Source organism: Coccinella septempunctata, chromosome 4 (assembly GCF_907165205.1).
Source record: "Coccinella septempunctata chromosome 4, icCocSept1.1, whole genome shotgun sequence".
NCBI lineage: Eukaryota > Metazoa > Arthropoda > Insecta > Coleoptera > Coccinellidae > Coccinella > Coccinella septempunctata.
In genome coordinates, this window is record NC_058192.1 from 26,816,962 (window position 1) to 26,844,945 (window position 27,984).

General features: G+C 34.4%; 2 protein-coding genes across 20 annotated transcripts in view; one reads left to right on the top strand and one right to left on the bottom strand.

The window, feature by feature from the left end:
- The first annotated feature begins 252 nt into the window (after positions 1-252).
- Positions 253-27,984, top strand: part of LOC123311457 (uncharacterized protein PFB0145c-like) — a 55,005-nt gene continuing 27,273 nt past the window's right edge. For 6 of the 9 annotated variants that reach the window (XM_044895445.1, XM_044895448.1, XM_044895450.1 and 3 more), the window contains exons 1-11: positions 253-411; positions 470-587; positions 643-786; positions 842-999; positions 7,168-7,333; positions 7,481-7,649; positions 10,633-10,827; positions 20,390-20,410; positions 23,435-23,909; positions 25,930-26,045; positions 26,229-27,880. In XM_044895445.1, coding sequence (XP_044751380.1) covers positions 384-411; positions 470-587; positions 643-786; positions 842-999; positions 7,168-7,333; positions 7,481-7,649; positions 10,633-10,827; positions 20,390-20,410; positions 23,435-23,909; positions 25,930-26,045; positions 26,229-27,880 — 3,242 coding nt within the window. In that variant the 5' untranslated portion in view covers positions 253-383. The remainder of the gene's footprint in view (positions 412-469; positions 588-642; positions 787-841; positions 1,000-7,167; positions 7,334-7,480; positions 7,650-10,632; positions 10,828-20,389; positions 20,411-23,434; positions 23,910-25,929; positions 26,046-26,228; positions 27,881-27,984) is intronic. The other 3 variants (XM_044895447.1, XM_044895446.1, XM_044895449.1) reach the window with 3 other exon arrangements.
- Positions 13,749-16,037, bottom strand: LOC123311460. Of its 11 annotated transcripts, none has more exons than XM_044895457.1 (7): positions 15,872-16,037; positions 15,569-15,804; positions 15,371-15,511; positions 14,772-15,312; positions 14,568-14,721; positions 14,064-14,183; positions 13,749-13,997 (listed from the first exon to the last, which is right to left on the bottom strand). In XM_044895457.1, exons 1-6 carry the CDS (start codon positions 15,911-15,913, stop codon positions 14,161-14,163), a joined length of 1,137 nt encoding a protein of 378 aa, XP_044751392.1. In that variant the 5' UTR covers positions 15,914-16,037; the 3' UTR covers positions 13,749-13,997; positions 14,064-14,160. The 11 variants fall into 11 exon arrangements, with proteins under 11 accessions (XP_044751392.1, XP_044751393.1, XP_044751401.1 ...); XM_044895458.1 differs by having other exon boundaries at positions 13,749-14,010; XM_044895461.1 differs by having other exon boundaries at positions 13,976-13,997; positions 14,064-14,191.

Here is a 27,984-nt window from a genome sequence, read left to right on the forward strand (position 1 = left end):
ATAAAATGAAGGCAGTTCATTTCAAAATTCCCGCTTTTTATTCATACCTCCCAGCGATCGCTGCGCATTCTATTTTCCCCGTTTGGAAGACATTTTTTCACGCTCACCATCATTTTCCTTCTCTTTATCTACCATCCAGAGACACACCCTGGCTCTGGCCATATATCTATGAAAATTCGCTAAAAAAATTTCGCACTTAAAAAACATGTAACACGGTGTAACAATTTTCTGATGTTCTATGGTTTATCCCCACTCAGTCGAACTTCGTTGACGTTAGCCGGTTGAAACTTTTGAATGTTTTTTGTCTATCGTTTATTTATAAAGTTTCCAAAAGTTTTGGTTTTTACTTACAGTGATGTTACTTTCAGCTTTTTTTGTATACAATGGAAAATAACTTGGATAGCAGTGCTGGTAGAATAATAAATAGTTGATCGTTGTAATTGTAATTTAACTTGTTTCATTATTTTAGTCCCCAGTCTCAATATTGTAGTTGAAGAAATTTTTTCTTCTTGCACCAAAACAGGAAGAGATGTTATTCCGGCATCTACTTTAATAGAATTTATGAAACCGCATATGTCCGATCACCTGTAAGGAAATCACAACAAAATATAGCAATATTTTTTAACATTGTTTATTTTCAAGAATTGGACTTGCCCAGCTCCGTTATGTTTTGGATCCCAACAATGAAAACCCTCTCATTAATAGACCAACTTTTTATGAAGCTATGAGACGGTGGACAGCTAAGATGAACGAGAGTGATAGTAAATTATTGAATATTTCGTTCAAGTATGTAGGACTGCATCAGTTAACCAAAAATAATCATATTTATCATATATTAAAGGGATACTGATGTCTTTGATGGAAATGTCATACCTTTTCATCGATCCACTCCTAAACCAAGCTTAGAACCAACTGCTATGAAAAATTCAAATGATTCACTGGACTTTTCTAACTTATCCCCCACTTCATTTACTACCAATACGAAAGATAATAGCATAGGTAAGTCACTGTTCAACAAGTATTTATGATTAATTGAACTCCATACTCCATCATCTAGACAGTGATATAAATATTTCATAAAAAGATACATATTATGCTTGTCTGAGTATTGTAACTTTATTCATTCATAATTGGATTTACATAATTAGGTCACTTGAAATTCATATTTGAGGCTACCTGAGTTGAAAATTGCTTGAGTACTTAAATATTGAAACAACTGACAGAACAGGATGATCAAAATTCGTTGGGATTGAAAGGCAAAACCACATCTCTCGATCTTTTTTTGCTTTCAAGTTATAAGTGAAAACTCTTTTTCCGGCTCTTTGAATTGTAAAGTTTCAGGGATATTGAAAAACAAATGTTACATCCTACAGACACTTTTTTATGTAGAATGCAGTGAAGTAGTCGAAGATTTTTTCAGTCCAACACCTTAATGATATAGTGGTAACTTACGTTTTTTTTTATTATGAATACACTTGAAGAAGTTTCTGTAGAATGAAACATTTGTTTTTCGATATTTCTGAAACTTAATGAAATACAGGTACGAATTCAAAGAGCCATAAAATGAATTTTAACTAATAACTTGAAAATAAAAGAAGAGGCGCTTTGGGCCATCAAACATGTTTTGAAAATCGAGGTCGGAAACATATCATTCATTTTTACCTAGCTCTCACGGTCACAGAGCTGAATAATCCCATCGAATTTTGCCCAAACTGTAGAGTTACGTTTACACTTTGTAGGGTGTGCTGGTCTGATCCACCAAACCTACCACCTTGAACCAAACTTGTGGTAAACAAACAAGCTCAGAAAAATAAACTTCTCCCTCCAGTCCCAACTTCCTAAAAGTGCCTATACGCGCACCGGCGAACTGCAGTCCAAGACTGCAGATACGTTGATCTTCAGTGCATCTGCATTACAGTTTTTTGGAGTTTCGGTTCAAATTGACAGACCTGGACTGCAGTTCACCGGTGTATGTATAGGCAGTTTAAGGAAGAGATGATGTCATAGGGGAAGTAATTCATGAGTTCCTCTAAATTCAGCTTGAGAGAACCCGTCTCTGTCTACCGCCGGGAAGTCACAGAGGATAAGCTCAATGGTTTTGTCCTTCTCTAGGCAAAGCCTGCAGAGTGTTTAGTTTGTGTAGGTGAGAGCTGAAAGAGCTTATTCCTGCACCGGCGCACAGCAGATACGTAGATCTACAATCAACTGCACTACAGTTTTTTGGAGTTTCAGTTCAAATTGACAGTCCTGGATTGCAGTTCGCCGGTGCGCGGTGCACTTTAAGTCTGCAATGTCCTATATTCAAAGAGGTTCATATCCACCTTTGCAACATCATGGTGTACATGAGGTTGACCTACCAGATACTCCATCGCTGCGTAGGGGTAGATCTCAGAGCGTTCGTAAGACCTTAGTCTGCAAACTATCCTCTGGCATTTATTTTTTGCATACGATACAAAGAGGTATTGCTACCCATCAAAGTATCTACTTAATTACAAAATATCATACATTATCCATATAATTATCCCAAAAACTTTCAAATGAACTTTCTTCAAAAAATTTACAAAACATCATCATCAAAAGAAAAAAATATTATATTTCTTTTACATTTTACATTACCTTATTTCACAATCTGCAATTCAATTGAAAATTGAGGACGCAAAAATAAAATATCTCAGAACAGAATGAAACAAAACAGAAAAATGAATTGTTAAACCGACCTATGATCCAAACTGAAACCTATGAATCGATATGAACCCTCCGCACAAAATGAAAAAATAATACCCACCTACATGGTATAAATAAATTTAGTCATAATGGTGCGGTTTCTTCGCTACTAAAGCACACTACACCAAAGATGCGTAGGTTCGGATAGGTCTCACCACCACAGTGTACCACCAGTGTGTAATGCGTGGTTCAAAGCCACACACACACACCGTTTGGGTTTCAATGTGTTTTTTCCACAAAGTTGGTCCAATGTCACCATGCAGGGAATTCTGCATCAGATCTAAAATCACACTACTCTAATCAGTAGAAGACGGTCCTCCGCATAAGCCACAAAACGAATTCGGTGGCTTGTGAAGCCACCTTGCTATCCTGACGTGAGGCATGTCGCTTGCACTCACTCAGCGTGCTTTCATTCGCTATGAATTCATTTCGAAATGCTCATTCTCGACTCTTTGTAATTAATAATAAATTGATGTCGCAACGTATGTGAGGCTGAACACCTGGATGATAGGGAAAATCTCCACCAACAAATTGATGATGATATGGGAAGATACGTTGCTGAGTTTGAAGGAAGAAATCCGCTTCATCGAATAGAAATTCACCGATTCAATAAATACAAGAAACTATCAGTCTTAATTGACATCTTGAATGAAGACATTTTACCCAAGTGAGTACTTACAGAAAGGAAATTACTGCATCTATTTTCTAACTGTGTAGCACTAACAACAACGAAAACAATTGAGGCAAAAAATTGCCGAACGAACACTGTTGGTCCAAAATTGCATAATTAAATATGCCACCATGGCATACAAAACAAAACAGAAATGCTCAGAAGAGACATTGGACGGCTGACGGAATATTTTAAAGAGGATCTGGGAACGGAAATGGTGAAAATAGCTGAAGGAATCATGGCTAAGAACAGGACAGAAAGAGAGATGAAGAATATTACAGCTCATCACTGTAATAACATAAGAGCAATTATAGCCGGGAATCGGCAATACCTAAGCCTAGACCTAACCAAGACTAGTTCCATGCATAAAAAAATATTGCGTTACGATAGCAACGAACAATAAGTCATTAGAAGTGTCAGTGTGTGAAGTTAAGTTTGAGGTCAAAAAAGTAAATCAGAGTTACGCAATAAATTAGAAGAAAGGAGATGGGGTAGAAGCATCTCGTTCGATCTGTGCTCGATTTGTAAACGATGTAGACTTCTTAAACCGAATTGTTACTATGGATGAGACTTTGGTACATTTCTACGATCCAGAAACAAAGCAACAATCGATGGAATGGCGACACTGGTTTTCCAAGACCTTAGAAGTTTCGTGTCCAAAAATCTGCTGGAAAAGTTCTTTCTTCAGTTTTTTGGGATTGCCATGGAGTAATCATGATTGATTTTTTTGGATAAGGGTAGAAAAATAACCGGAGATCACTATTCCATATTACTGACCACTCTACTGGAAAAAATTAAAGAGAAAAGACGCGGAAAGCTATCCAAAGGTGTTTTGTTTTTGCAGGACAACCCCCCCTGCACACAAATCTCATGTTGCCATGCAAAAAATTCGTAATTTAGAGTTTGAATTACTAGAACACTTCCCCTTATTCACCAGATTTGGCTCCATTCGACTATCATCTTTTTCCTCAACTGAAAGAAAGTTTAAAATGTCGTAAATTTTCTTCCAAAGAGGAGGTAATAAATGCTGTGGAGTTCTGGTTTGCAGAGCAAGAAGAAACCATGTTTTTGAAAGGTTTAGAGACGTTGCAGGTTCGCTGTAATGAATATATCCAAGTAAGAGGAGAATATATTACTATCAAAAAACCCAAATACTATACAATCACCTGATAGAGAAAATGGACAGTTACCACCATCAAAAAGAATTACTTCAGATGAATACCACCCGCTAATATGAATATTAAAAAGTGCTACATCAACTACGAGACCGCAGTTCAATGGGGATACTAGATCGATTGAAGACTAAAAATATACACCGATGCAGCATGAGACAATGACGATTGAAGAAGTGTCACCATCTATTAAAGAAATACACAACTGGAAAACACATGGAACCTGATGGTACAAGAAACTTTGGATAAAGTATGAAAACTGAACCCCCTCAATAAACGATGTCATCAAAATTCCTAAAAGAATGCCAATATTTGTAACATATGACACAACATACCTGTTACCTAAAAACAAAGAAGATCCATCCAGATATCGACCAATCACATGCCTTTCAATTATGTTTAAATTAATCACATCGTGCATTTCAAACCGTATTCACAACCATTGTGAAAATAATAATATCACCAAAGACAACCGAGGATGCAAAGAACAACTAATAATATATAACGTATACGCATTAATATGCCTAGAGATCAAACATGCTAGAAATATCAATCAGAGCCTGATGAAGAAAGAATTAACGGAGGAGTTCACTCGAACATTGAGAAGGATAATGAAAACTGGTTTAGGGTTTTCACTCCCAATCTCTGGAACAAAATCAATTAAAAATGAAATCGACGATTTGCTCCTGCGTAAATTCTTGCACTAATTTGTCAGGAGCGAATTAACTAAAAAAAATTGTTGCCTGACAATTCAGAAGATTTTCGAAAATAGATTTTTCGTCTGATGAAGGAGTCTGATATAGACTCCGAAACGTTACCACTTAAAGTTATAATTTCAACGTTATTTATTTTCAGTTCATTGTCAGGCAACAATTTTTTCTAGTTAATTTGCTCCTGACAAATTAGTGCAAGAATTTACGCAGGAGCAAATCGTCGATTTCATTTTTAATTGATTTTGTTTCAGAGATTGGGAGTGAAAACCCTAAAAAGTTTATTAAGAAATGCAGAATCCTCCCAGAATAAATTTAATTTCGAACAGACTTGTAATTTCTTAGTGCTAGTTGCGACTGTGTGCCCTCCTGTGACTAAAGAGACCCAACCGTGACCTGCAGATCCTTCCACACTCGGAGCATGGATAGTCACCAACCAGATCTGGCCGCCGCTGTATCCTTCTCGATTCTCCATTATAACTGTGTACCAAAGACCTCCACTGTGACCTGTCTAACGCTAGTTGTTCCTAAAATCAGTTAATGCCATTCGGTATCATGCTGCAGCTAGAACACATAGAAATCGTCGAACACTGTAGAAAGCCGAATGCATAAACTAATTGGCAAAATTTTACATGGGGGACACCAGAACAAGGAACTACACATCGCAGAGGATAGCTCAGTGGCGGACGATAGCTGTCGTTATGGCTGTGTAACATGAAACTATCCATGTTGTGTTGTTGCAAAGACCTCACACCTTTGTTTTGCCTTTGAATTGCTAACTTCTAAGGTCAAAAAAGGTTAATTATTACAGTTATTATCCAGATTCTGACCTGACCTCATAATACTGATTAAATTTGAGAAAACAGCACTATTCATCGACGTGGCGATTACAAATAACACCAACCTATTACATAGGCACATAGAACAGATTTCTAAATACAGAAACCTCGATGAACAAACCAGAAGACAATGGAACTTGAAAGATATCGATACCATCCCTATTGTCATTTCATCAACAGGCCTAAGAAAATACCAGGGAATTTTAAGAAACTTAAATTGGGCGGAACTATCTATAGAGTCATGTTGAAAGCTGTTCTGCTAGGAACGGCAAGAACGGTATGCAAGTTCATGGAAGGTGCAGAAGAAAACCATTCACTTCTACAAGAACTGCGGGGGATCAGGAACCCAACGGACACCAAGGAGGAAGGAAACAGGACCCGACCACCATCGTAAGTCCGAAAAACCGGTAAAGGTCTCGTACAGAGCCTAATCCTTTCGATATCCGAGAATTCTAACATAAATGTGAAAGCCGTAATACTAAAGTCATAAAATGCGCCAAATACTCTTCACCTGAGCATATTTTATAGCTAGCTTGGATTTTCAATGAAATTATGGATTTTCATGTATCGGCCACATCAATCAAATATATCCGAAAATCATTCTTGCATCAATATATGATTTGTATAAGTCCATTTAACGATAATTAATTCGCTGGCCAGTACCTCTGCAATTTTCTTAGATGACTAGTTTCTAGTAATGGTTGCAATAGGGTATTTGTTTGTCCCTCTTCTCTTTCGTGGTGTTTTCTGTCCCTGATTTTTATGTCATCTCTTACAATGGGAATTTTCAGGTCTTCATGTAGAGTCTGATTGGTTACATACCACGGTACCACATTGCCTATCATTCGTAAAATTTTTGATTGACATCATCGACTTGCCTGCACACCTCCATACTTATGCGTTAATTATTTATTTCCTCACTTTATCCACACAATGTATATAACTATTTCATTGGATACATTATGTGCCAAAGATTTTCTAGATTTATTGTCAAATCTACCTTATTACAGATTTAAAATATTTATAATTATTGGCAAATTTTTATTCATTAGGAATGGACAAACTATTATTTATTGAAGAAAGGTATCAAGAATTAGAACACAAGCATTTGAATACTATTAGAGAATTAGCTTTGTTGAGAACTCAATTGGCAGCTTCTGAAGAACAATATTCTGAACTGAAACAAGATCTTGATAGGACCAACAAAAGATTGATGTTGTGAGTAATAATTTCTCCTAGTAAAAATTCTATATCGGTATTTTCATGTAGGCGTAGCAGTTGGGTTATTCAAATTTTTTCAGTAATTCAAATTTTGTTATAATGAATGATACTCAAATATAATAGTTGAATTTTTATATTTTCTAGGGAACAACAAGTGAATGCTGATCTACAGAAAAGTATGGAACATAATGATGATTTCAGGGAAGAAGTGTGTAACACAAAAAAAGAAAAGGATCATTTACACAGAATGTGGTTATTAACTAAGAGAGAAAATGTTAACTTGATAGCACAAATCAAAGATTTAGAATATGAGGTAAGCTTCTTTCTGCATTACACACTAGATTGTAGTTTTTTAGTGTTTCACTGCAACCTTAAGATCTATCAGAGCTCTTTCCACCTTTCTGCATTCCGCAGTAACTATCATATTTGAGGAATTTTGTTAATTTGATCGGTTCAAGGTATTTTTCATCTGTTTTTGCCTTTTCATTTACCTAATCAATGTTGGATTGATGTGGCCGATACTTTCAAACCACGCCAAGTAATTCGCTATCAGAAAAGCATCTTCAGGTGGTTGAAGCGAAACACGTGTCGTGGTTTAAAACTCATTTTTGTGGAAATCATATAATCCGTTTAAAATTTTATCAATGCACCGATAATACCATGAATAGTATAGTGTACAACAATCACATACAGGAAACCACTTATGGAATAAAATTATTTGTGTTCTTTTGTTAAGAAATTATAAAAAAAATTTAACTTACAATACAAGGTTTCTAGTTTCAAGCATAAATTTTAATATAGAGGGTGATTCGCGTCCAGCACAGTCCGTCCGAATAAAACTGTGTGATTTGAGTATTGGCTTTAAATACACTGCGCAAAAAAATTAACGCACATTATGGAAATCTCAAATTTATTCCACAACTGAAGGTGTTCTCAATGATAATTATTTTTATCAGAATTATGCACTTCAACGGTTTTCTTCAATACAGATGTTTTTTCCCAGCAGGAATAAAAAAAGATGATTTTATATTATATTATTATAATTTTGAATGAATTGGCTCCATTCTGAAATCAGCTGTTCTCGATAAATTTTAGTGATCAATAGTTTTTCTTTCGTTTGATTTTCTACACTCGATCGTTATGCAACGCGAAACACACAATTTGACCCAAGAGGAATGTGCCCAAGCGGTAGTTTTGCGAGAAGAAGGGTGGACATACACAAGAATTGCAGAAAGGTTTGGAGTTTCCCAAACAAGTGTGTCCAGATGTTGCAGCGATTCAGGGAGACAGGTATGAATGTTCGAAGACCAGGACAGGGTAGACCACGGGTAACAACTGCCATTCAAGAACGTTACTTGAGAGTTTCTTCGTTGAGACAACGGTTTGCAACCGCTCGCCTCCTTCAAATTCAGCTTGAGCAAACTCAAGAGGTGCAAATTAGCACTCAGACAATAAGAAATCGCTTCAGAGAATATGATTTAAGGCCTCGTGTCGCGGCAAGAGGCCCAGCTCTTACCCCAGCTCATCGAAAGGCGCGTTTGGATTTTGCGAGAGAGCATATCCATTGGGAAGAGGACAATTGGGAAAGAGTTCTCTTCACAGATGAGTCTAGATTCTGCCTCTACCATTGTGATCGACGTTCCCTTGTATACAGACGTCCACATGAAAGATATGCTCAGTGCAATTTACTGAATACTACTGGTTTCGGGGGAGGATCGATTATGATGTGGGGTGGAATATCTTTGACTGCTCGCACAGACCTAGTGGTCGTTGATAATGGAGCTATGAATGCTGATAAGTATATAAGGAACATTCTTGAAGAACATGTAGTGCCATTTGCCCCATACATTGGTGAAAATTTCATTTTTATGGACGATAATGCCAGACCCCATCGTGCGCGCATCGTTCAGGAGTACCTTGAAGAGGTTGAAGTCTCTCGAATGGAATGGCCAGCAAGAAGTCCAGATCTCAACCGATTGAGCAGGTTTGGGACTACCTCAGTAGAAGGCTGAGAAGTTCAGAAAATCATCCAGCTACTCTTAATGACTTAGGAATCCAACTCGGAGAAATCTGGGAAGGATTAGATCAGAACATTTTCAGATCACTCATTTTGAGTATGAACCGTCGTTGCCGAGCTGTAATTAACGCAAGGGGTGGAAATACCAGGAATTATCACTTATCAGCATTTCAGTATTTTGAAAATTGTTCATTTCTCTTCTTTCACATAAGATTCGGTGAAATCCTGAATTTTTCTTCCATATAATGTGTCTTGTTTCGTTCAAAACCTTGCCGAGAGAACATAAAAAATAAGTTATAAAGTCAATGTAGAGTTAACTTTCATTAAAATTCAGATTTTCAGAATGTGCATTAATTTTTTTGCGCTGTGTATAAATGCCCTAGATGAATAGTCATCATCGTTGGTTGAAGAAGCTTTAATAAGACCGAAACCAGTATATCGCTATTCTCCTTCGATGGCGGCAAGCTCTCTATGGGTAACTCTGAACTCAGATCGTTGATAGTCCAATTTCTATTGTATTATTGATCATAGGCATGTCGGTGTTAACTTGCTTATCGTGCTATATTTATCTTAAATCTGGTGTTTTCTACGTAAGTTACTTCGAATTTTTTCTGGTTTTTTTCCCCTTTGGGTTCTCTGGTGCTCAGATGAAGATCTCAAAATAAAAATGAAACTAGTTGGCCTTTCTGCAAAAAAGTATTTTTGAAAAGAAAAACGTTACCTAGAAACCTGTGAAATGTTACTTAATTCCAATACGTAGGTCTCATTTTTATTCATGAAAATATCTTCACTAATCTTTAGTACTTCTCCGTTTGATTCTTGAGGCTTAGAAAGAATGATCCTGTTTTGCTTATATCTGCATCTAGCTTTTCAATCTCCTTCCGAGGTAGATGAAAGGACTGATTGATTTGAAGTTTATCTTTCATTTTGTTTTTACTTTTGCTGCGATTCTAACTATATAACGTAGGTAAATTTTTCTCCACCCGCTCTAGGATTGAAATAGATTCACCAACACACAAAAAAAATGGTGTCTATATTCTACCAACTACCTCAGCGATAAATCAGATTTCCAGGAAAATCACGTAGGTCATTCGAGGACAAAAGAGTTCGGCCAATCTACCTTTTCAGTATATGCAATTTTTTATGATTTTTGATAAATTTATCAATTATAAAAACTATGAGATTCGATTTAGCGCTTCATTTCTGTAATTTATTGATAAATAAAGTTTATTTCCACCAATAACTGATTTCTGTTATATTTATTATGATTTCTTTTCAGAGGGAAGTTCTGGATAGGAAGTTAGGTGAAATGCAACGAAAAGATGAACAGAAAAAAAAAGAATTTTTCGACCTTCAGACATTATTTGCTCTATATGAAGATGAGAATAAATTATTGAAAAAATCAAAGGTCGAATTAGAAGAAAAACTGCAAGAAACAAAAGCTTCACTCGAGCATTACACAGAAGTTTCAGAGGTAAGTTTTATTCAAATAAGTGTACTCCAAGTTGGGTTCTTCGAAACTCCAATTATTTCAGAAAATCTTAAGTATAATATATTTTGACTTCATAGTGTTTATTTCATTGTTCATTGGAATAGGGAAATTTTTTTGTTAACTTTGTTTTCTGTTTGGTTTCTCTGTTTTTATTTTAGGGAAAATTGAGCGTGAAAAGTTTTGAGAATATTATAACAATTGATAGGGATCACCGACCTTCCATCAATTCATTTCGGGAATGTTCACTTCTAGATGATTATTTTGATGCAGATACCAGAGTATATTTAGTTGATATTCTTGTTTTTTTTTCAAATATGGGAAATTATAGGTTAGAAAAATAGAGAAAAAAATTAAATGGATAAAAAATTGAAAGAATCGGTAAAGCATTCTACTCTTCGTACCATACTTTTGCTGAGACAATTCATGAAATTTTGGTAGAAATTGGTCCAAATACCCAGCAAAGCTTTAAAAAGTTGCTCCATAATGTTAATCGGTTGTTCTAGGGAGGACAGCTCCCTAGAAGTCTCTGCCCAGACATGTCATGTCCATGCAATTTATGTTGCATAGAGTCATTCCATCCTTTAAATAGCATGAGCTTCCAGCGTTTCATTAACCAGGCGACTACGGCGAGGACAGGTCTTATCGTCAATTAAAATTTTATCAATAGCTGTCGCAAGCGAATCTAGCGTTCTGCAAAACAACCAACTTTGTGTGACGGTCCAAAAAATTCTAGCCATGACAAATGAAATCTCCTCCAAAAGAAGTTGTGGAAACCATGAACAGTTTTGGATATCTTCAACATACGGGCTGTCCCAAAACTAGTGAATCAAACGTCACACCACGATAGAGTAGATCAAATATTACCGAATGGCACCAACATTAGTTGAGCGAAAATGTACCGTTTCTGAAAAAACCTTACCTAAAGTTGCCGATTTTCGAACTATTTTTTCAATCACAAGGCCAATTTGTGATTAAGGATAGCGTTTTTCTCTCATATTATCACCCTTATAGAGGGGGTTTATTCTGAGTAATGAAAATCATGTAGAAAAAAACAATTGTTTTAATTTATAATTACTTAGGTTATCGATTAACCACTTCAGATAATTTCAATTAGGGGAGATAAAACAATAATCTTAGTTCAATATAATTTAAAATCGATATTCTTCTTCACAAACTGGCCCTGTGATTAAGAAAAATAGTTCAAAAACTCGGTATCTTTAGGTATTTCAATGAAATTCTGATTATTTTGGAAACGGTACATTTCCGTTGAACTAATGTTGGTGTCATTCGATGATATTTGATCTACTCTATCGTGGTGTGACGTTTGATTCACTAGTTTTGGGACATCCTGTATATCCCTTTAAACAAGAGTCCGTCCATCGGGGTGCTGTGCCCGCCGACGTGCTCTCAAACCACCAACGTACAGGGTGGGCAAAATTCGAGGAGATTGAATGGCAGCTCTGTAACCTTGAGACCTAGGAAAAAAATGGATGACACGTTTCCGAGCTCGATTTTCAAAAGATGGATAATGGCCCAGACCGCATCCCTCTATCTTCTTTTGTTTCCAAGTTATGAGTGAAATCTCATTTTTCGGCTCTTTGAACTGGTGCCCCTATTTCGTAAAGTTTCACGGATATCAAAAAACAAATTTGACATTCTAGAGACACTTTTTTTATGTAGAAAACAGTGACGTAGTAAAAAAAAATTCAGTCCGCCACTTCATTGGTATAATAGTAAATTTCATTTATGAAAATCGAGTTGGTGATACCTGAATTACAACTTTTTCAACCCAACGAGATAGAGGAAAATGCGTGACACATTACGGTCTTCTTTTTTCGGGAAAATAATGCCATCAACTGCATTCCTCTATCTTCTTTTGTTTTCGAGTTATAGGCCAAAATTGAAATTTCAAGTTTGGTCATTATCTCTGTTTCTGTTTGAGCTAGGATGTTGAAATGAAAACATTATACAGACACTTTTTTTGATAGCAATCCAGTGGCGAGCATACACTAATTTCTCCCCGGTACGAAATTTCTCGACCAATCAGGAAACAGCACTGTATACCACTTATTTCCTCCCCACGTCGACGATTAGGTCGTCGACGTGTAGGAAAACCAAAATGCACCATAAACAACATAACCTGTATTCCGATAGTGACAGAGTGACAGCGACATGATCAAAACAAAAATGTTTTGATTGTAGCAGGTGGAATATGCTATTCTTTTTCATATTTGCGTATTATTTTAAGGCCTAAATTTAATTACTTTTGTGGAGAGCAAAGATGTTTGCGTGTTGTTTGTACGTGTGCATATATTTTGTTCTGAATTTTCGAAGACTTGCGGATTATCAAATGAATTCAAAGTTAGAATATATAGATTTGTCATCAATTTTGTAATAAAAAACAAGCAGAAATATTGTAGTAATTCATTTGGGCATTACGATTACGAGTTCAACTTTTCGCAAATTACATACAGTTCGAGTACAATTCAAAAACTCTGAAGTGAAAAATAAAAAATTTTGATTACAGCAATTCGATAACGAGTTACGAATAAGCATGATCCATTATTTGTGAAGCAGTGAAAATAATGCCACAAATAATATTATCTTTTTTTGTATATTTCATTTGATCATCTCTAAAAAATTATGATTCGTACATACTGACAGTAGGTCACTTCGTATTATAATTGGAAAGGCTCAAAAAATCTGAAATTAATTTCCTACTGAGGAGTAAAAGAAAAAATGTCTCGCTATTGATAAATGTGCTTCATTATTGTTATGTTAGTATTTAGCTGAGATTTGATCATCTCTCTCTGATTAGTACCGAACATACTTAAATTTTGTATTATGATTTGGAAAAACTTAAATCAGTTTCATTCTAAGGAGTAAAGGAAAAAAAGTCTTGCTATGATTAACATGCTTCTTTATTCATGTTAATATTTAGCTGAGGTTAGTGCAACGGGGAACCATACAATTCTGCGTATGATACAAGAGCTCAGGGAAAAACCTCAGAAGAAAAAACCCTGCCTCCCCGTGTTTACAAAAAAAAAACAAAACAAAATTAACAGGAGATATTCAATACTGAAGGACATCTTATCTTGATTCTTCCATAAAGGGAAATTAGAGTCTTCTCCGAGGTGGTTGAAATTCAAAGTCTGAAATAGAAAGCTGTACAAGATTAAAAATTAATTATGTGTCAAATCAATTAAAAATTGACCAACCTCTTTCAAGTATAGCCTTAAAACCATCCTTACACCAACATGTTGCAATAGAAAAATACATAAGGACTCTTTCAATTCCAATTTTCCTCTTCTAACATTATTTAATTATCTCATTTAGATCTAGAATACTCAAAAAATAAAAGTCAAATGTACATCAAGCTTCTATAAATTATAGGAAAAATACTTCCTTTTTGAAATTCTTTTTATTACCACTACCTTGAATCGTACTTTTATTTGGTGTTAAAAAACATGCTTTATTTGTCGATAACCTTACAACCTTCCATTATATCACCTGTTAGTTAGTAGATTTGAGTAAATGACATGCAGTATTTCAAAAGAAACTGAAAAGGCAAAGAGTCTTCTTCATATTGATCTGGAATTATCAAAATAAGCTACATTTACACATCATACCAAGCCCCAATACATTAGAAAACATACATTTATTCCATAGACAATAAACCTTTTGACTCCACCAACATGATGTGCAACTTGACTACTTCTTACTTGGGAAATACAACTGTTTCTCTATTTTTCTTTTTCTGCTGGTAGAAGCATTATTGCATTGCAAGTTATAAGCGTCTCTAATAATTTTTGCAATGTTACGAAGGGTACCCACATCCAATAAACCAAGCTGCATTCTAGCTTGTTCTAATACAATCTATAATAAACTATGAAGAACCATATGCATGAATCATCACAAAGACTTACATCTTTTGTAGTAGAATCTATTGGATCATTTGTAATTTGACTGGATCCACCTACGACACTCTGGACATCCATTTCATAAGCAGCCCTACTTGTTGATGGTTGACATATATATAAGTTGTTGTCCTCATCATCATCATTTACAGTTCTCACACCTAAAACAGAATCGCTTCTCTCTGCGACCAGAGCAACTGCATGTATATGTTTACACATGGCAGTTTTTATAGTAAACTCTGCACATTGACATCTAAACCTATGGATGCATATTTTGCACTTAATGCAATATAGAGATGTGCAATCCTTATCACACAACTCATTATATGACACAATATAAAATTTATTACTCACGGATTCCGATGGTACTCTAAACTCACCAGTTTCTAAGCATACTACTTTATCGGTCAGTCCATTTTCTGCTTTCGAATGAGCTTCTCGGTTAACTCTGGCCTGGTATTGATTGGCAGAAGGTCTTTCAGTGTCAATAATGTTTTTCCACATCTTTTCATTTACCAATTCCTCCAAAGTGTCCAGTAATTTCTCTACCCTACAATACATTTTATAGAATATGATTATTATTCATGGTGCATCCTTCAAAACAATACCGTAAATTCTGATTTCCCCTCATTTTATTGTACTTCAATACTTTATTCAGGCTTTCTATAGCCATGTTGGTATTAATCCCAACATTTACTCTGTGGCAGTGAGCCCACATCATGATTCTTTCTTCACTTTGGAAATAATAACTGAAAAACATTTATGAAAATCTTCAATTATACTCTTCCACATTTAAAACAACTCACTTCTTTAAATATTTCAAAAATTCATTTTCCTGTCCTTCTTCCAAATGCTTGAAATATTCGTCTTTCATCTTGTGGAATGTTGATACATCAGTCTCCTTCAAAATTTTTCGCATTCTATTTTTCATCTCTTTTTTGTTGTCCACATTCTTCAACTTGTTTCTCCCCTGTATATTCCAATTCTTAATAACATGCCAAGTACAGAGGAGCCTTCTTGGCTTTCTTTCAGTTACCATTGCCTGGAAAATGTATTAAAAATTTAATAGCTGTAACATAAATCCAATATGTAGCTATGTTCTTCAATACCTGACACCATGCATTATAATATTTTATATCATCATCGGTCATAATATATTCTGCGTCCACTGGCTCTCCAATCTTAGATTTCAAAGCATCAAAAAAAATATTTTGGATGGTTTGATCCAGTCTATTCGATAATAAGAAAGCCACCGGGAAACCGATTTTATTCTCATCTTTGATTAAAACTATAGTCAGATCATAATGTCTTGAGTTCGTGCCATGGGTTCCATCGATGCATATTATCCTTTTGAATTGTTTGAGCTTTCTCTCCATATCATCGTTCATGAATCCTAGAGCAAAGTCTTCTGCCTTCAATCCTGGGTAGGTTTCTCCTGATAATTTTACAATTTGTAAAGAAAGAATAGGAATGAAGGCACAATTTTGAATAATATACATACCAATTTGCTTGAACAAAAAAACATAATTTTTTCCTTGACTGTTCCACTCTTTCACTTTTAAAGTGGTGGCAACCATGTCATCATCATGTCTCCTCTTCTCTATGTTGAATTTTCTTATAATATAAGCAAGATCTGCCCTTTTAAGCACATTAATTCTTTCTAGCTTATTGCCGGTTATAGTTCTTGCATCTTCCAAAATTCTTTCTTTTGTGACTCCAGCTGCCAATTTACTAGCAATCATTTCCTGCTGGTCCTTTGTCAAATGTTTAGATCGCAGTAGATCGTCATGACCAACATGTGTTTCAACAAATTTAACATCCACCCCTTGAACATATTCAGTATATCGCTCTAGAGAATACAACTAAAATATTACAATATTTACCTGTATTACATATCTTCACACGAATTCTAGAAGGGCAGAAACCAGAGATTTTGATACTTCCCCCAGTTTTCATGCTGCGTTTGCTACATTGGCTAGTATATCCTAAAAATGGAACAGATAGATGATATTACATTATCGCTGGTGAAATAATAATACTTCACTTGTAAATATTATGATGAATAACAAATAGGTACAAACCTGAAAAATTACTACGATTGCATTCATAATATACCACCTGTCCATCGCTGATTTTACGATCTCTTCGTTTTACGTAATCCACATTTCTGTTATCAAGTGCTCTCCAAGTCTCAAATTCTTCTTCATTCTTAAAAGTAAAAAGTGATGTCTTGATACTTAGAGAATGAATCTGCTGTAAGTGATTAATCAGCATATCATGAGACTCAAGAGCTACTTTTTCTTCTTGAGGGCAAATGGGGCATTTTATATGCACTGTCTGTTTTGCAATAGGTTGTTCATTATGAACATCTCGCAAATGGCGATATTTCGCCGAAACACTAGAGTATTTCTTTTTACAGATTTGACAAATCAGTTTATCGCTGAAATATGAGGTTTTAATAATGAATCAATAATATGTATAATAACATAACATAACAGTGAATACATACTTTTCCCCATCCATGTTCAAGAATCTATTTCCTGAAAGCTAAACTACAAGTTAAAAATTGAAGCAATGAAAATTGCTTTAATTTGAAGAAACTCCTGAAATACAATAGATATGAATTAGAGCAATAAAAATTGCTTTAATTTGAAGAAACTCCTGAAATACAATAGATATGAATTAGAGCAATAAAAATTGCTTTAATTTGAAGAAACTCCTGAAATATAATAGATATAAATTAGAGCAATGAAAATTGCTTGAAGATATTCCAAATATATTCTCAAAATATTCAGTAGCAGCTTTCAGAGCACAAATGTTTGGGCAAGTAAGCAACTATCAGAACAATTCAGAATTGAATGGCGGAAAGAGTGGAAAGACCGTTACAAATTCTTCAAGTTGAAGAATACGACAGAGACAGCGACAACTCCCACTCTCCCTCTCTCTCTATCGTTGTCGCATGACATGTGCTGTTTCCTGATTGGTTCGCATCAGGGAGAAATTAGTGTATGCTCCAGTGGCGTACTATGATATTTTTTAACAGGTATATTTGCCGAGCTATAACATAAAGATTTATTTTTTCTTTTGAAAACAGTAGTTTAAAATGACTGAGAAAGATTGTGGGCGATGTATGATATACTTCTGAAACGGTAAAAAAATATCGATTCTTTCTAACGGCCGTTTTCAATAACCTATCTATCCATCAAAACGGTGGATAGATAGATACTAGGGATAGACCGATCTGTCCTTTTGTGCTTGTTTACGTTTCAATATTTTATCTGCAGATAGCGATTTTTACTGGTCCCAGCGATCTATCCCTTCCTCTGAAATGAGGTCAGATTGACAACCAGAGATAGGAACTTTCATTATATATGCGCCTATCTGCGTTTCAAAGAAATTTGAAGTAAACCATCGATTGTAAAAAGTATCTCCGGTAGTTCAGTTTTTTGATCTGTCGAGTTCGAGCAGTAAGGCGTAGAGATAAGCGTTGGAAATCGTTATCAGAGTGCATTTCAGTGCTGTTTTCTTGACAATTGAATTGTAATTAACTTTAAAAAATGGATTATTTGAGTAGCGACGACAGCGACATGGAATTATTAGAGATGGTTGATGAGTTCGATGAAGAAAGTGAAGCGGAAGAGACCATAATACAAAAAGTTTATAAAGCACGAGTTGATTACATGATTATTTTGAATGATTACGATTTCACATGTAGAATTCAACTGAGCAAAGGTGCTGTGAGTGAACTGTTGGATTATTGGATTTAATTAATCCATATTTGAGGGCGCACTGTGGGAAAATTGAAACCGAAGAGTTGAAGGATTCGGTCAATCTTCTCCAACTCTCCTCTTTCAATTTATTGTTGGTAGCATTAGTAGCTCTGCTGGTAATAACCCCATCAGCTGCTACAAATTCTACCAAACGCATGGTCTCTTCTTTAGTCATTGGTTTTGATTTAGGCTGAAAAAATCATTGCCCTCAGAACTTGAAATTAATGAAAACTGAATATCGATAACAACGGCGCTTTTATTTGAAGGTACTTACGGTTGAGGAATTAATTTTCACGTATTGCGTAGTTGAGAATCTCGACCAACAATTATTGTGATGTATTTATTGCCGTATGCACCTTTCATTGAACGACGTTTAAGCATAGAATCTCTATGGGAAAAAAGACCTTAAGGAATTGAGCTCGTTTAATGAAACAGTGCATACGGGTATGTAGTCATACACACACGATTAACCTTTTATATAATACATAATATTCAAATATTTACACTTTCTAGTTTCTAACACACTCCAATATCTCAAACGCTAGAAATGAATTAATGACGTGAGGTCTTATATTAGTGTTCTGTGGTCTGAGATGAATAGATTCCTATCTATCCTTGCCTTGAGATAGATAACGTCAAACCATAATTGTGAAATGCAAACCATAGATAGATAACTACAAGGATAGATAGGCAGACGAACTGGAGATAGCGATCTATCCCTTATCTTGGATAGGTTATTGAAAACGGCCGTAAGTCATTTTAAACTACTGTTTTTATAAGAAAAAACAAAACTTCATGTTATAGCTCAGCAAATAAACCTGTAGGAAAAAATCATAGTACACCACTGGATTGCTATCAAAAAAGTGTATGTATAATGTCTTCATTTCAACATCCTAGCCAAAGTTGGAATCGCCCAAATTTAAATTTTGGCTTATAACTCAAAAACAAAAGAAGAAAGAGGAATGCAGTTGATGCCATTATTATTCATTTTCCTCTATCTCGTTGGGTTAAAAAGTTGTAGTTCAGGTATCACCAATTTTGCCCATCCTGTACAGTCGGCGTCTTACCAAAGAGTATCTTGTTGATACTCTTTGATCATACAGTCTGATTAGAAATTAAAACTCCTGTTACATAGTGATCTATTGAGCCGAGATGACGGATATGAGGGATTTCTTTTAGCACTGATAATCAAAAGGGGCTATCTTGAGCAGCTGTTATACTGCGCTACCGATCTTCCCCATGACCATAAGCTACTGAGTTCTTTAAGATGAACCTATTCCAAGCCGGGACACTTTTCCCTGTTAAAACCTTTCATGTATCCACCAAATGATTTGGTATTGGTTGCACAGGAACCAAAGTTCTTCTCGGTATGAATGATACATCGATATTGCTTCCGCTCTTTCAATTATTGTCAATTCAAATCGAACTTATAGGATATAAATACGCAGCTATTTTCTGAGAGTATTGGTGTTTTGAGTTCTTAAAAATTGTTATATTCGCATATGAAGGTTTATGAAAAATCGCGAAGTCATGCTTATTCTTCTATGCTAATTGTACCTTCACCCACCTTAATATACTATTGTTTTAGCGAAACACGTTTCGTGGTTTGAGAACACATTTTGTGATAATCGTCTAATCGGTTTCAAGTTCAAAAGCCACGGAATTCATATGTGATCCCTATCAATAATTGTTGAGCAGAGGGTATTAATTTAATGAGTTTATTCAGGGATATATTTTAAAGAAGATTTATTCTGATTTCATTCAAAATTTCATTGGGTAAAGTAAATTAATTTTTGAATATCAACAAAGAAGTATTTTTTTTTTCAATTTTTAAACTGTTGAAATTTTGTTCCACAGCATGCACAAAGAGCAGTAACGGTAAGAGTTTCACAAAGTATATTCAGTGATATTTTGATTGGAATAAAAATTTGCAATGACCTGGTTTTTGGAATGGATAAAACGATTTTTTAAACTGATATAATTAAGGAATTCAAAGGGAACTTGGAAACAGTCGCCTGTAATTGAATATCCCCGTAAAGTCAACTTCAGCAAGTGAAGCATGTAGAAAGTAGAAATGTGTTTTGGGGGATTGAAATGTTGGAATCAAATACAGTACAGGGTTACCCTGGTTTGAACCGTTGAACATTCGGGATCAGTTTGAACAAATAAGATTTTGTATTCCCATGATCGTATGTCCTGGTTTCGAAATACAGGGTGTCAATGTTTTTGAAGAAAAACATTTTGGCTGTTTTAGATTAAAGCTAGCATGCTCATTTGCGGCACTAAAGGACTTCTTCCAATATTCTATGAATCAAATTATTAATCCCAGTGGCGTTTCACAGGATAATATAATCGGCATTAGGACAAAAATCGACAGATCATTGTATACTAGGGTTTTTTCTGTACGCTCATCAATTTTCTTGTACTAAGAAATTTTTTTTTCTGAAAACATTGAAATCCCTGTATCTCGAAAACAAATAATACTAATAAAAATTCATTCTTATTTTCTTCTGAAATCCAGCCGAAACTTTGGCGGTTCAACACTGTATATTCGATTTTCATTTCACGTGAGTCACTGAATTTTATGAGTTACTGACTCGTTGAGTAAAACTGTAGAGTGAATCATCGAACTGATAGTATTTTTCATGGGCTATCGAACTATGCTATCGTAAATGCTTTCGAATATAGGCATGCAAAGTTATTACGGAGAAAATGTTGTTAAAAAAAAATTCTGAAGATTCTACTGTTTTCCAAAATCAAATGATAGAGAGACATCACATCTGCAATGTGTTGTTAAGGTTATTCTTTTAAACAGAGATACATTCAGCCAAAGTACTCAAGTTTCAGAAATATTTTTCATTTTTGAACATCAATTTATAAAAAATATGAAAGAATATGAATATGAAGAATATTTTCATTTTCCGAAACGATCAAATAGTGAAAGTGAGCGTTCAACTTTCGTAAGACGGGATTTTTGAATTTCTGGTATTTTTATGGTATGTATTGTTTATAATGAAAAATCTGGAAGATGTGGGTGGAACTTTGTGTTCTGAGTAGATTCATCACATCAATGAAAAACTATGTTCCGAAAATCATGCCATTGGAGGAAATCGTTTAATTAGCAGTGAATACTCCCGTCCCAGGAGCCACATCGGAAAACCTAAAAAAAAAGCTCTAGAAAATTTGTGATTTTTGACGTTTACCAAAAGTAAACAAATCCACGTCAGTTGAAATAACTGACAGAAGTGAGGTTATCACCAATCACACTCAGGGTGGGTACGACCGATGCAACTCATCGATAACGGAGAATAGTGTTTTCGCCTCGGTTGTTATGAAATTCATTTTATTATGGTTCTTTAAGGCAAATTGGTCAGAAAAAGTGGATCCCCTGGCCTGCTAGTGAGATGAAAGTGAAAATTAAATGTTTTCATGTATTTTCAACAGCCTGCCTTTTTCCGACCGAGCCGAATTGAAAAAAAATGGTTAAAGGAAAAGTGTTTTTTTTTATTTCAGGAATTTTTTATTAGAATATGTGTACAAGTCTAATACTCACCACAATATAAAATGTTATGACGCTTGTAAAAACATTTTTTAGTTTTAAATCAGCGCTATGTTGTAGGTTCTACGTAAAAGTCTCAGTAATAACGTATATTATCACAATGTGAATTCACTTCGGTAAATATGAATTCGAAAATAATATATGTGATAAACATAATTAACTTTTATATCATTGAAGGGTTACCTAATCTAATTATTTGCATGGAAAGATCAGTGTATATTTATTTTTTCTATGAAAGGATATTAAATTATTGACACATAAAATGCAAATGCTGGAGAAGGGTTGGTTATCCTCTCGGACTGATAGTTGAAGACGTTACATCATTTTCATCTAGGAACACATTCTGGCTGTAATGACATGCTTTTGTTAACATAAAAATTTACATTTCTTTTGTATTTGAATAATCCACCGATTTCAAAATTTTCCCTTTATGTTCCAAACTATCTTCCGCATAATTGCGAGTAGTGTGTTCATTTTTCACGTTATGATTCCAAATTCGTCTCGCTATCTTCCTGATTGTGGAAATATGTAGGTAGAGTATAAGTCGTTCAGATTCCGATGAAACGTATTATTAACTTGCTTACATCGAATATGCCCTGCTGACCCTTCTTTATTCTGGCTAGGGGTATAGAGAACTTATTTTTCTGACATGCATCGTATCCATGGAAATCTGATTTTTTTTTTTAATTTATGCCGATTCTGACGGACGTAGTTTAGACTGGCAAGTATGAAAACTGATGTGGTAAGCATTTTTTCACTTTTGAAGACCTATATGCAGCTCTCAGTAGATTTTATCAAAAAAATAGCCCACACAGCCTTTTCTGTAGGAGGTCACGTTCAGCAATCTGCACTCTGACCCCAAAGGAGAATGCCATATATGTCTCCGTAATAGCTTTTTATACCTATGTTCGATAGTTTTTCCGATATTGGATAGCCCGTGAAGAATATGATCATAGCGATGGTTAACTTATTAATTTTGCTCAACCAATATAACTCACAAAATCTAGTAACCCGCTTATGTGAAACACACTGTACCATATACATCAAATTGGACGTCGAAAGGTCGTTTTATTTGAAAAAAAAAAACAAATAATTTCATTTAACCTAAGAATTAAGCACCCTTTCAAAACTACCATGTACCTACCTTATAAGGATGGTTGGCTTTATTGTTGAGATTAACTACTAATCAGCATGTAAGGCAGTAGAATTTCTTAAATGTTTTCCTATGCTTGTAGCACGGACATTCAGAGAAGTATCCAATTAACTGCATATTTCGCTCACCTTTTTCACTATAACTTTAGTGAACTTCATGTATGATGTATTTTCATTGTGTATCCTTTCAGATCCTGAAGAACAAAGTTCAAGCTCTTACTACAGCTTACAAGAAGAAAGGAATTGAATTGAATGAGCCGATTCTTGAAAAAAATCCTTCAAATTTATCCAATTCCTCAGGTATTCCTAACTCCCCTTTTCTATCCCATGTTACATCATCCACTCCTCTTAAGAAACTGCAACACTCCTGGCGTCGTGACTTTGATTTATTCACTAGCCCTAAATTACAACGTCAACTTTCATCCCCCATTACTCCAGGTGGTTTAGATACTCCACAATTCCTTAAAAACGCTCTTTTGTTCAATAAATCGGCAAATATTCAAGAAAATTCCCGTGATTGTATTCTGAAGGATTCATTGTATGATCCTAAGAGGATGTTAGGAACTAATTCTTCAAAATCCGGTCGGTCTAAGAATTTACCGCCTGTAAGATCATCAGGGGAATCCGTTGATATTGAAGAAAAACGTTGCTTTTCTGAAAAAGCAGGTATTACTTTTGAGAATGAATATTTTTACCAATGCAGGGTTATTTATTAACTAACCGACAAACTTTGCCTTTCCACAATAAAATATGGGAACAAATGCCCGATTTCAATTATTTAAAGAAATAAATGGCTTCAAATGTTTGATTGTTTCTAATTATATTATTTTTTCGAAATCCTTTTAATACTAACATAAACTGTTAGAACTCGAAAATACATGTACCTACTATATATTATAATATAATTTTTTTTTAATTGTATATATATTATATATAAAATAATGAATGGTCAAAACATCCTCATCCATGATTCGCAATGGCGAATTAAAGAGTTGCTCACTCGAAGAAGAGTGAACTGATGTGTGTAAATACGCTTGATTCTCACAATTCCCTCAAAACTTTTGAAGCTTTTCAATTCTTCAAATAATTGAAGTGAAGCGCAATCCACGGGGTAATTTTGTATTAACCTCTCCCAAAATCAGAGAACTGCAAAGGAGATTTTCCTGAAATTGATTTCTCATGCGTTATCTGCGATAACCAGAAAATCCAATAATGAAATCCATTCACAGAACCGGGGTGCAGTGTATTTTTTATGTCAACACAATCTTTACCAATGGAATTCATTACAGAAATTCCATTAGTCAAACTGTCGAGCATTGAGTGCATATTATATAAACAGAGTAATAATTTCAAAATAACTCAATCTAACTTTAATGTTATGTGATCTAGTACGGCACTAGTACAACCAATTGAATTGGCTGTAAAATATTTTCAAGGTTCAGTTCGGTTGCTATGAACTTGTTTTTTTTTCAATGGCTTGCCCAATAAATTATTAGATTTTTGGATTAGCTAACGAATTTCGATGTAATTTTAATCATGATCTTTCGAAGCTTTCTGAAGATATTTGAGCTATTAGACCAATATTCTCTATTGAGAATGATCGCAAAGATGCTCATAGCGGCATGCCCCTTTACTTAAAAATAATTTGATTTCTAGGAACTGTTATTGAAGCCATGTTGTACGTTTTTCATTCTAATTTTGATGCAAAAATTCCACAGAATACTCAGAAAAAATGCCGAATTTTGATTTGAGCTTTTAATTCTTCCTTATTTCAAATGGGAAACCATTGTATATTCTCCTTATGAAAAATGTACCTCCAACCATATGTGTAAAAGTGACCCCATTTCCCAAGAATTTTATATACTTATGCTTTTGTAAGGCTTTTAATCATCACGAAGTCAAAATTGTTCCTTTTTTTAACCTTGAACTCAATAACTATATCTCACAAACGGTGAATTTCGGAATATAGTTTTTAATTTATTTGATGAACACAAAATATCATCCACGTCTTCCAGTTTTCTCTTTATGACCATTAAGTACCATGAAATCACCAAAAATTCAAAGAATCCAACTTTTGAAACTAACTTGGACACTATCAAATGAGTATTTTATAAAATAAAAGTATTCTTCATATTTTTCCGTATAATGTGCCGTTTCTAGTGAATTCTCAGCAACATTTTCCCATCCGTCAAAATTATAGTGCAAAGACGTACAACATGGCTTCAAAAATAATTCCTGAAAACCCCATCCTTCCAACGTTGAGAGGAAATTCTATAATCATATTCATCTTTTTTTTTGACACCCCGAACGAGGATATTTTGGAATGCTTTTGAACATCAATCGTGATGGAAGTCACATAATAATTCAATAGCGAATCCAAAAGTGTATTCAATTATTGGAAAAACCATTTGAATAAACGGAATTGATAGGTACTATAACCGAAAGTGACAAAAACTTGAATATATTTTGAATTTTCCCGGATATCACACGCAAATTAATTCCATCTTCCGCATTTCCCTGTATAATTTTGTTGAGAAGGTTGAGAAAGAATAACTCCCTATATCTTAATGTTTCTATACAAAATAAATTTGTATTTGTATTTTCGTATTTATTTCTGCAATGCATGGAATGTGACTACTATTACATTAAATGTTTTTTAATATGCTATGACCTATAATTGTTCCAGAAAATTCTTTACAATCGGAAAATTCAATGTTTGAAACAATGGAAGATTTGGATTTAAGTTCATTTTCTGATCATCTTCGAACCTTTAATGGACAAGATCTCCTCAGTGAACTGCAGGTGAGGTCATTATCAAACGGACCGCGTAGAATTTGAGTTTTTGTTAATAATTTGCATATTGGTGCAATTCCCAAATAGGGAGAAATAATAGAAATTTTCAATGAATCAAACTCTATTTGACTTCAATATTAAATTTACTATTTATATTATGATTTGATTAAATTTATTGTTTCAATATTTCAGGAGTGCAAATTCTTAGACAATCACAATAAATGCTTCATTGAAGAACATGCTGAATTGTTGAAAGCTGTTAAGGAACATGAAAATTGTTCACAAATAATTGCAAATAAGGATAAGGAAATTGAATCAATTGCAGCAGAATTCAAAGCTGCACAACATGAATACAATATATTTTTCAGCAAATATAAAAACCTAGAGAATGATATTAAGCGCCTCGAAGAACAATTAAGGAGCACTAAAATGGAAAATGAAGAGCTAATCAATAAAAATGATAATTATATCTTCGAAATAACGAACCTCAAGAAAGACTTAGATACTAAATTCAATGAGCTGCAGAAGATGATTGTTTTCAAATCAGAAAATCATCAATTGATGGAAGAGATTGATGAATTGAAGGACAAGAGGGAAAGAGATATAGAAAAATATAGTGAAATTAGAAATGAAAACGAACATCTTCAATCTACTATCAGTAAACTCATTAAAGAAAATGATGACCTATTCAATGAAAAAAATAACTTGTATTCAGAGAACAATAAATTGAATAGCCTCATTGAAATAAAAGAAAAAGAACTCAATGAAATGAATAATCTCAAAATTAGGAACAAAGAATTGGAAGAAGAGGTCAAGTCAACCAAACTTGATCTGGAGCAGAATTGTGAAGAAGTAAAGATATTATCTAATAAATTATTAACATGCAGAAATAATGGAAAATATATCATAGAGAAACTCAATACAAAAATTAAAGAACAGAATTCAAAGATTGAATTCCTAGAAAATTTCAGTAAGAAACTTCAAGAGTACGTGAAGGAAATAGAGTCAACAATTGACACTGAGAAAAAGAGATTAAACATGTTGATGTCATATGTTGAAGAAAATTTTGTTAATGTGAAATATGTTCACAAGGGTGACGATGAAGATTCAACATCAACAGGTAGTAGTGAGAGTAGCGCACATCATAGATCAAAACGCAGTTCTACTAGTGGCAAAAAATCGAGTTATGAAAAACAGCAATTAAAAATTAATAAACTTGAAGAAAAAATTGAAGAACTGAAAAAGCAACTATATAATGAGAAAGCAATCAATGAAGATCTGAAGAATTTGGAGTATCAGATGAATAATTTGGAAATGGAAAAAATAAGTTTACAGGAAGAAAAGAGCAGTGTTTTGAGAGAACTGGAAGCTTTAAAATATGACTTGTCCATGAAAGATCAGATGATGAAGCAGTTTGAGGAAAAACGTAATTTTGATCTGGAGAACCTTAATCAGTCATACGAAAAAGAGATAGAATTAACAAGAATAGCCCAGAAAAAGACTCAAATGAAGGAAATATCTCTTATGGAAGAAATCGAAGAACTCAAAAAACAGTTGAATGACGCTCTGGGAGAAAAGAGACTTTTTGAAACTATTTTGGGAAAACAGGAAGATAAAATAATAACTTTGAAAAAAGCGTTATCTGATATATCAACTTCAACTGAAGAAACAAAAAATTTTGAGATTTTGGTTACAGAAAAAGAATCTATGTTGAAATTCAACAGAGAGCTTTTGCTGAAATCTAATAATTCCTTGAAGCAGGCAGAAAACCGTTGTCTATTCTTAGAGTTGTTATTGGATAAATGCAAAATGGTGCTGTTAGAAACTGTGAATGATGTACTTAGGTAATGATTTTTTTTTCCAACAATTGCCGTGTCTGTGAGAGATTCAAATGGTTTAACTTTTCGTGTACAAACAATCTTCTATATACTCCAAAGTGTCAGATTAT

What these genes read in the sequence shown, in the direction of transcription:
- LOC123311460 (XM_044895457.1), bottom strand. Translation starts at nt 15,913, where the DNA reads ATGACCGATGATGATATAAAATATTATAATGCATGGTGTCAG. An exon ending in TTTTTGAAATATTTAAAGAA is followed by an intron (nt 15,512 to 15,568) that starts GTGAGTTGTTTT and finishes AATGTTTTTCAG; the next exon opens with TTATTATTTCCAAAGTGAAG. An exon ending in AGGGGAAATCAGAATTTACG is followed by an intron (nt 15,313 to 15,370) that starts GTATTGTTTTGA and finishes AATGTATTGTAG; the next exon opens with GGTAGAGAAATTACTGGACA.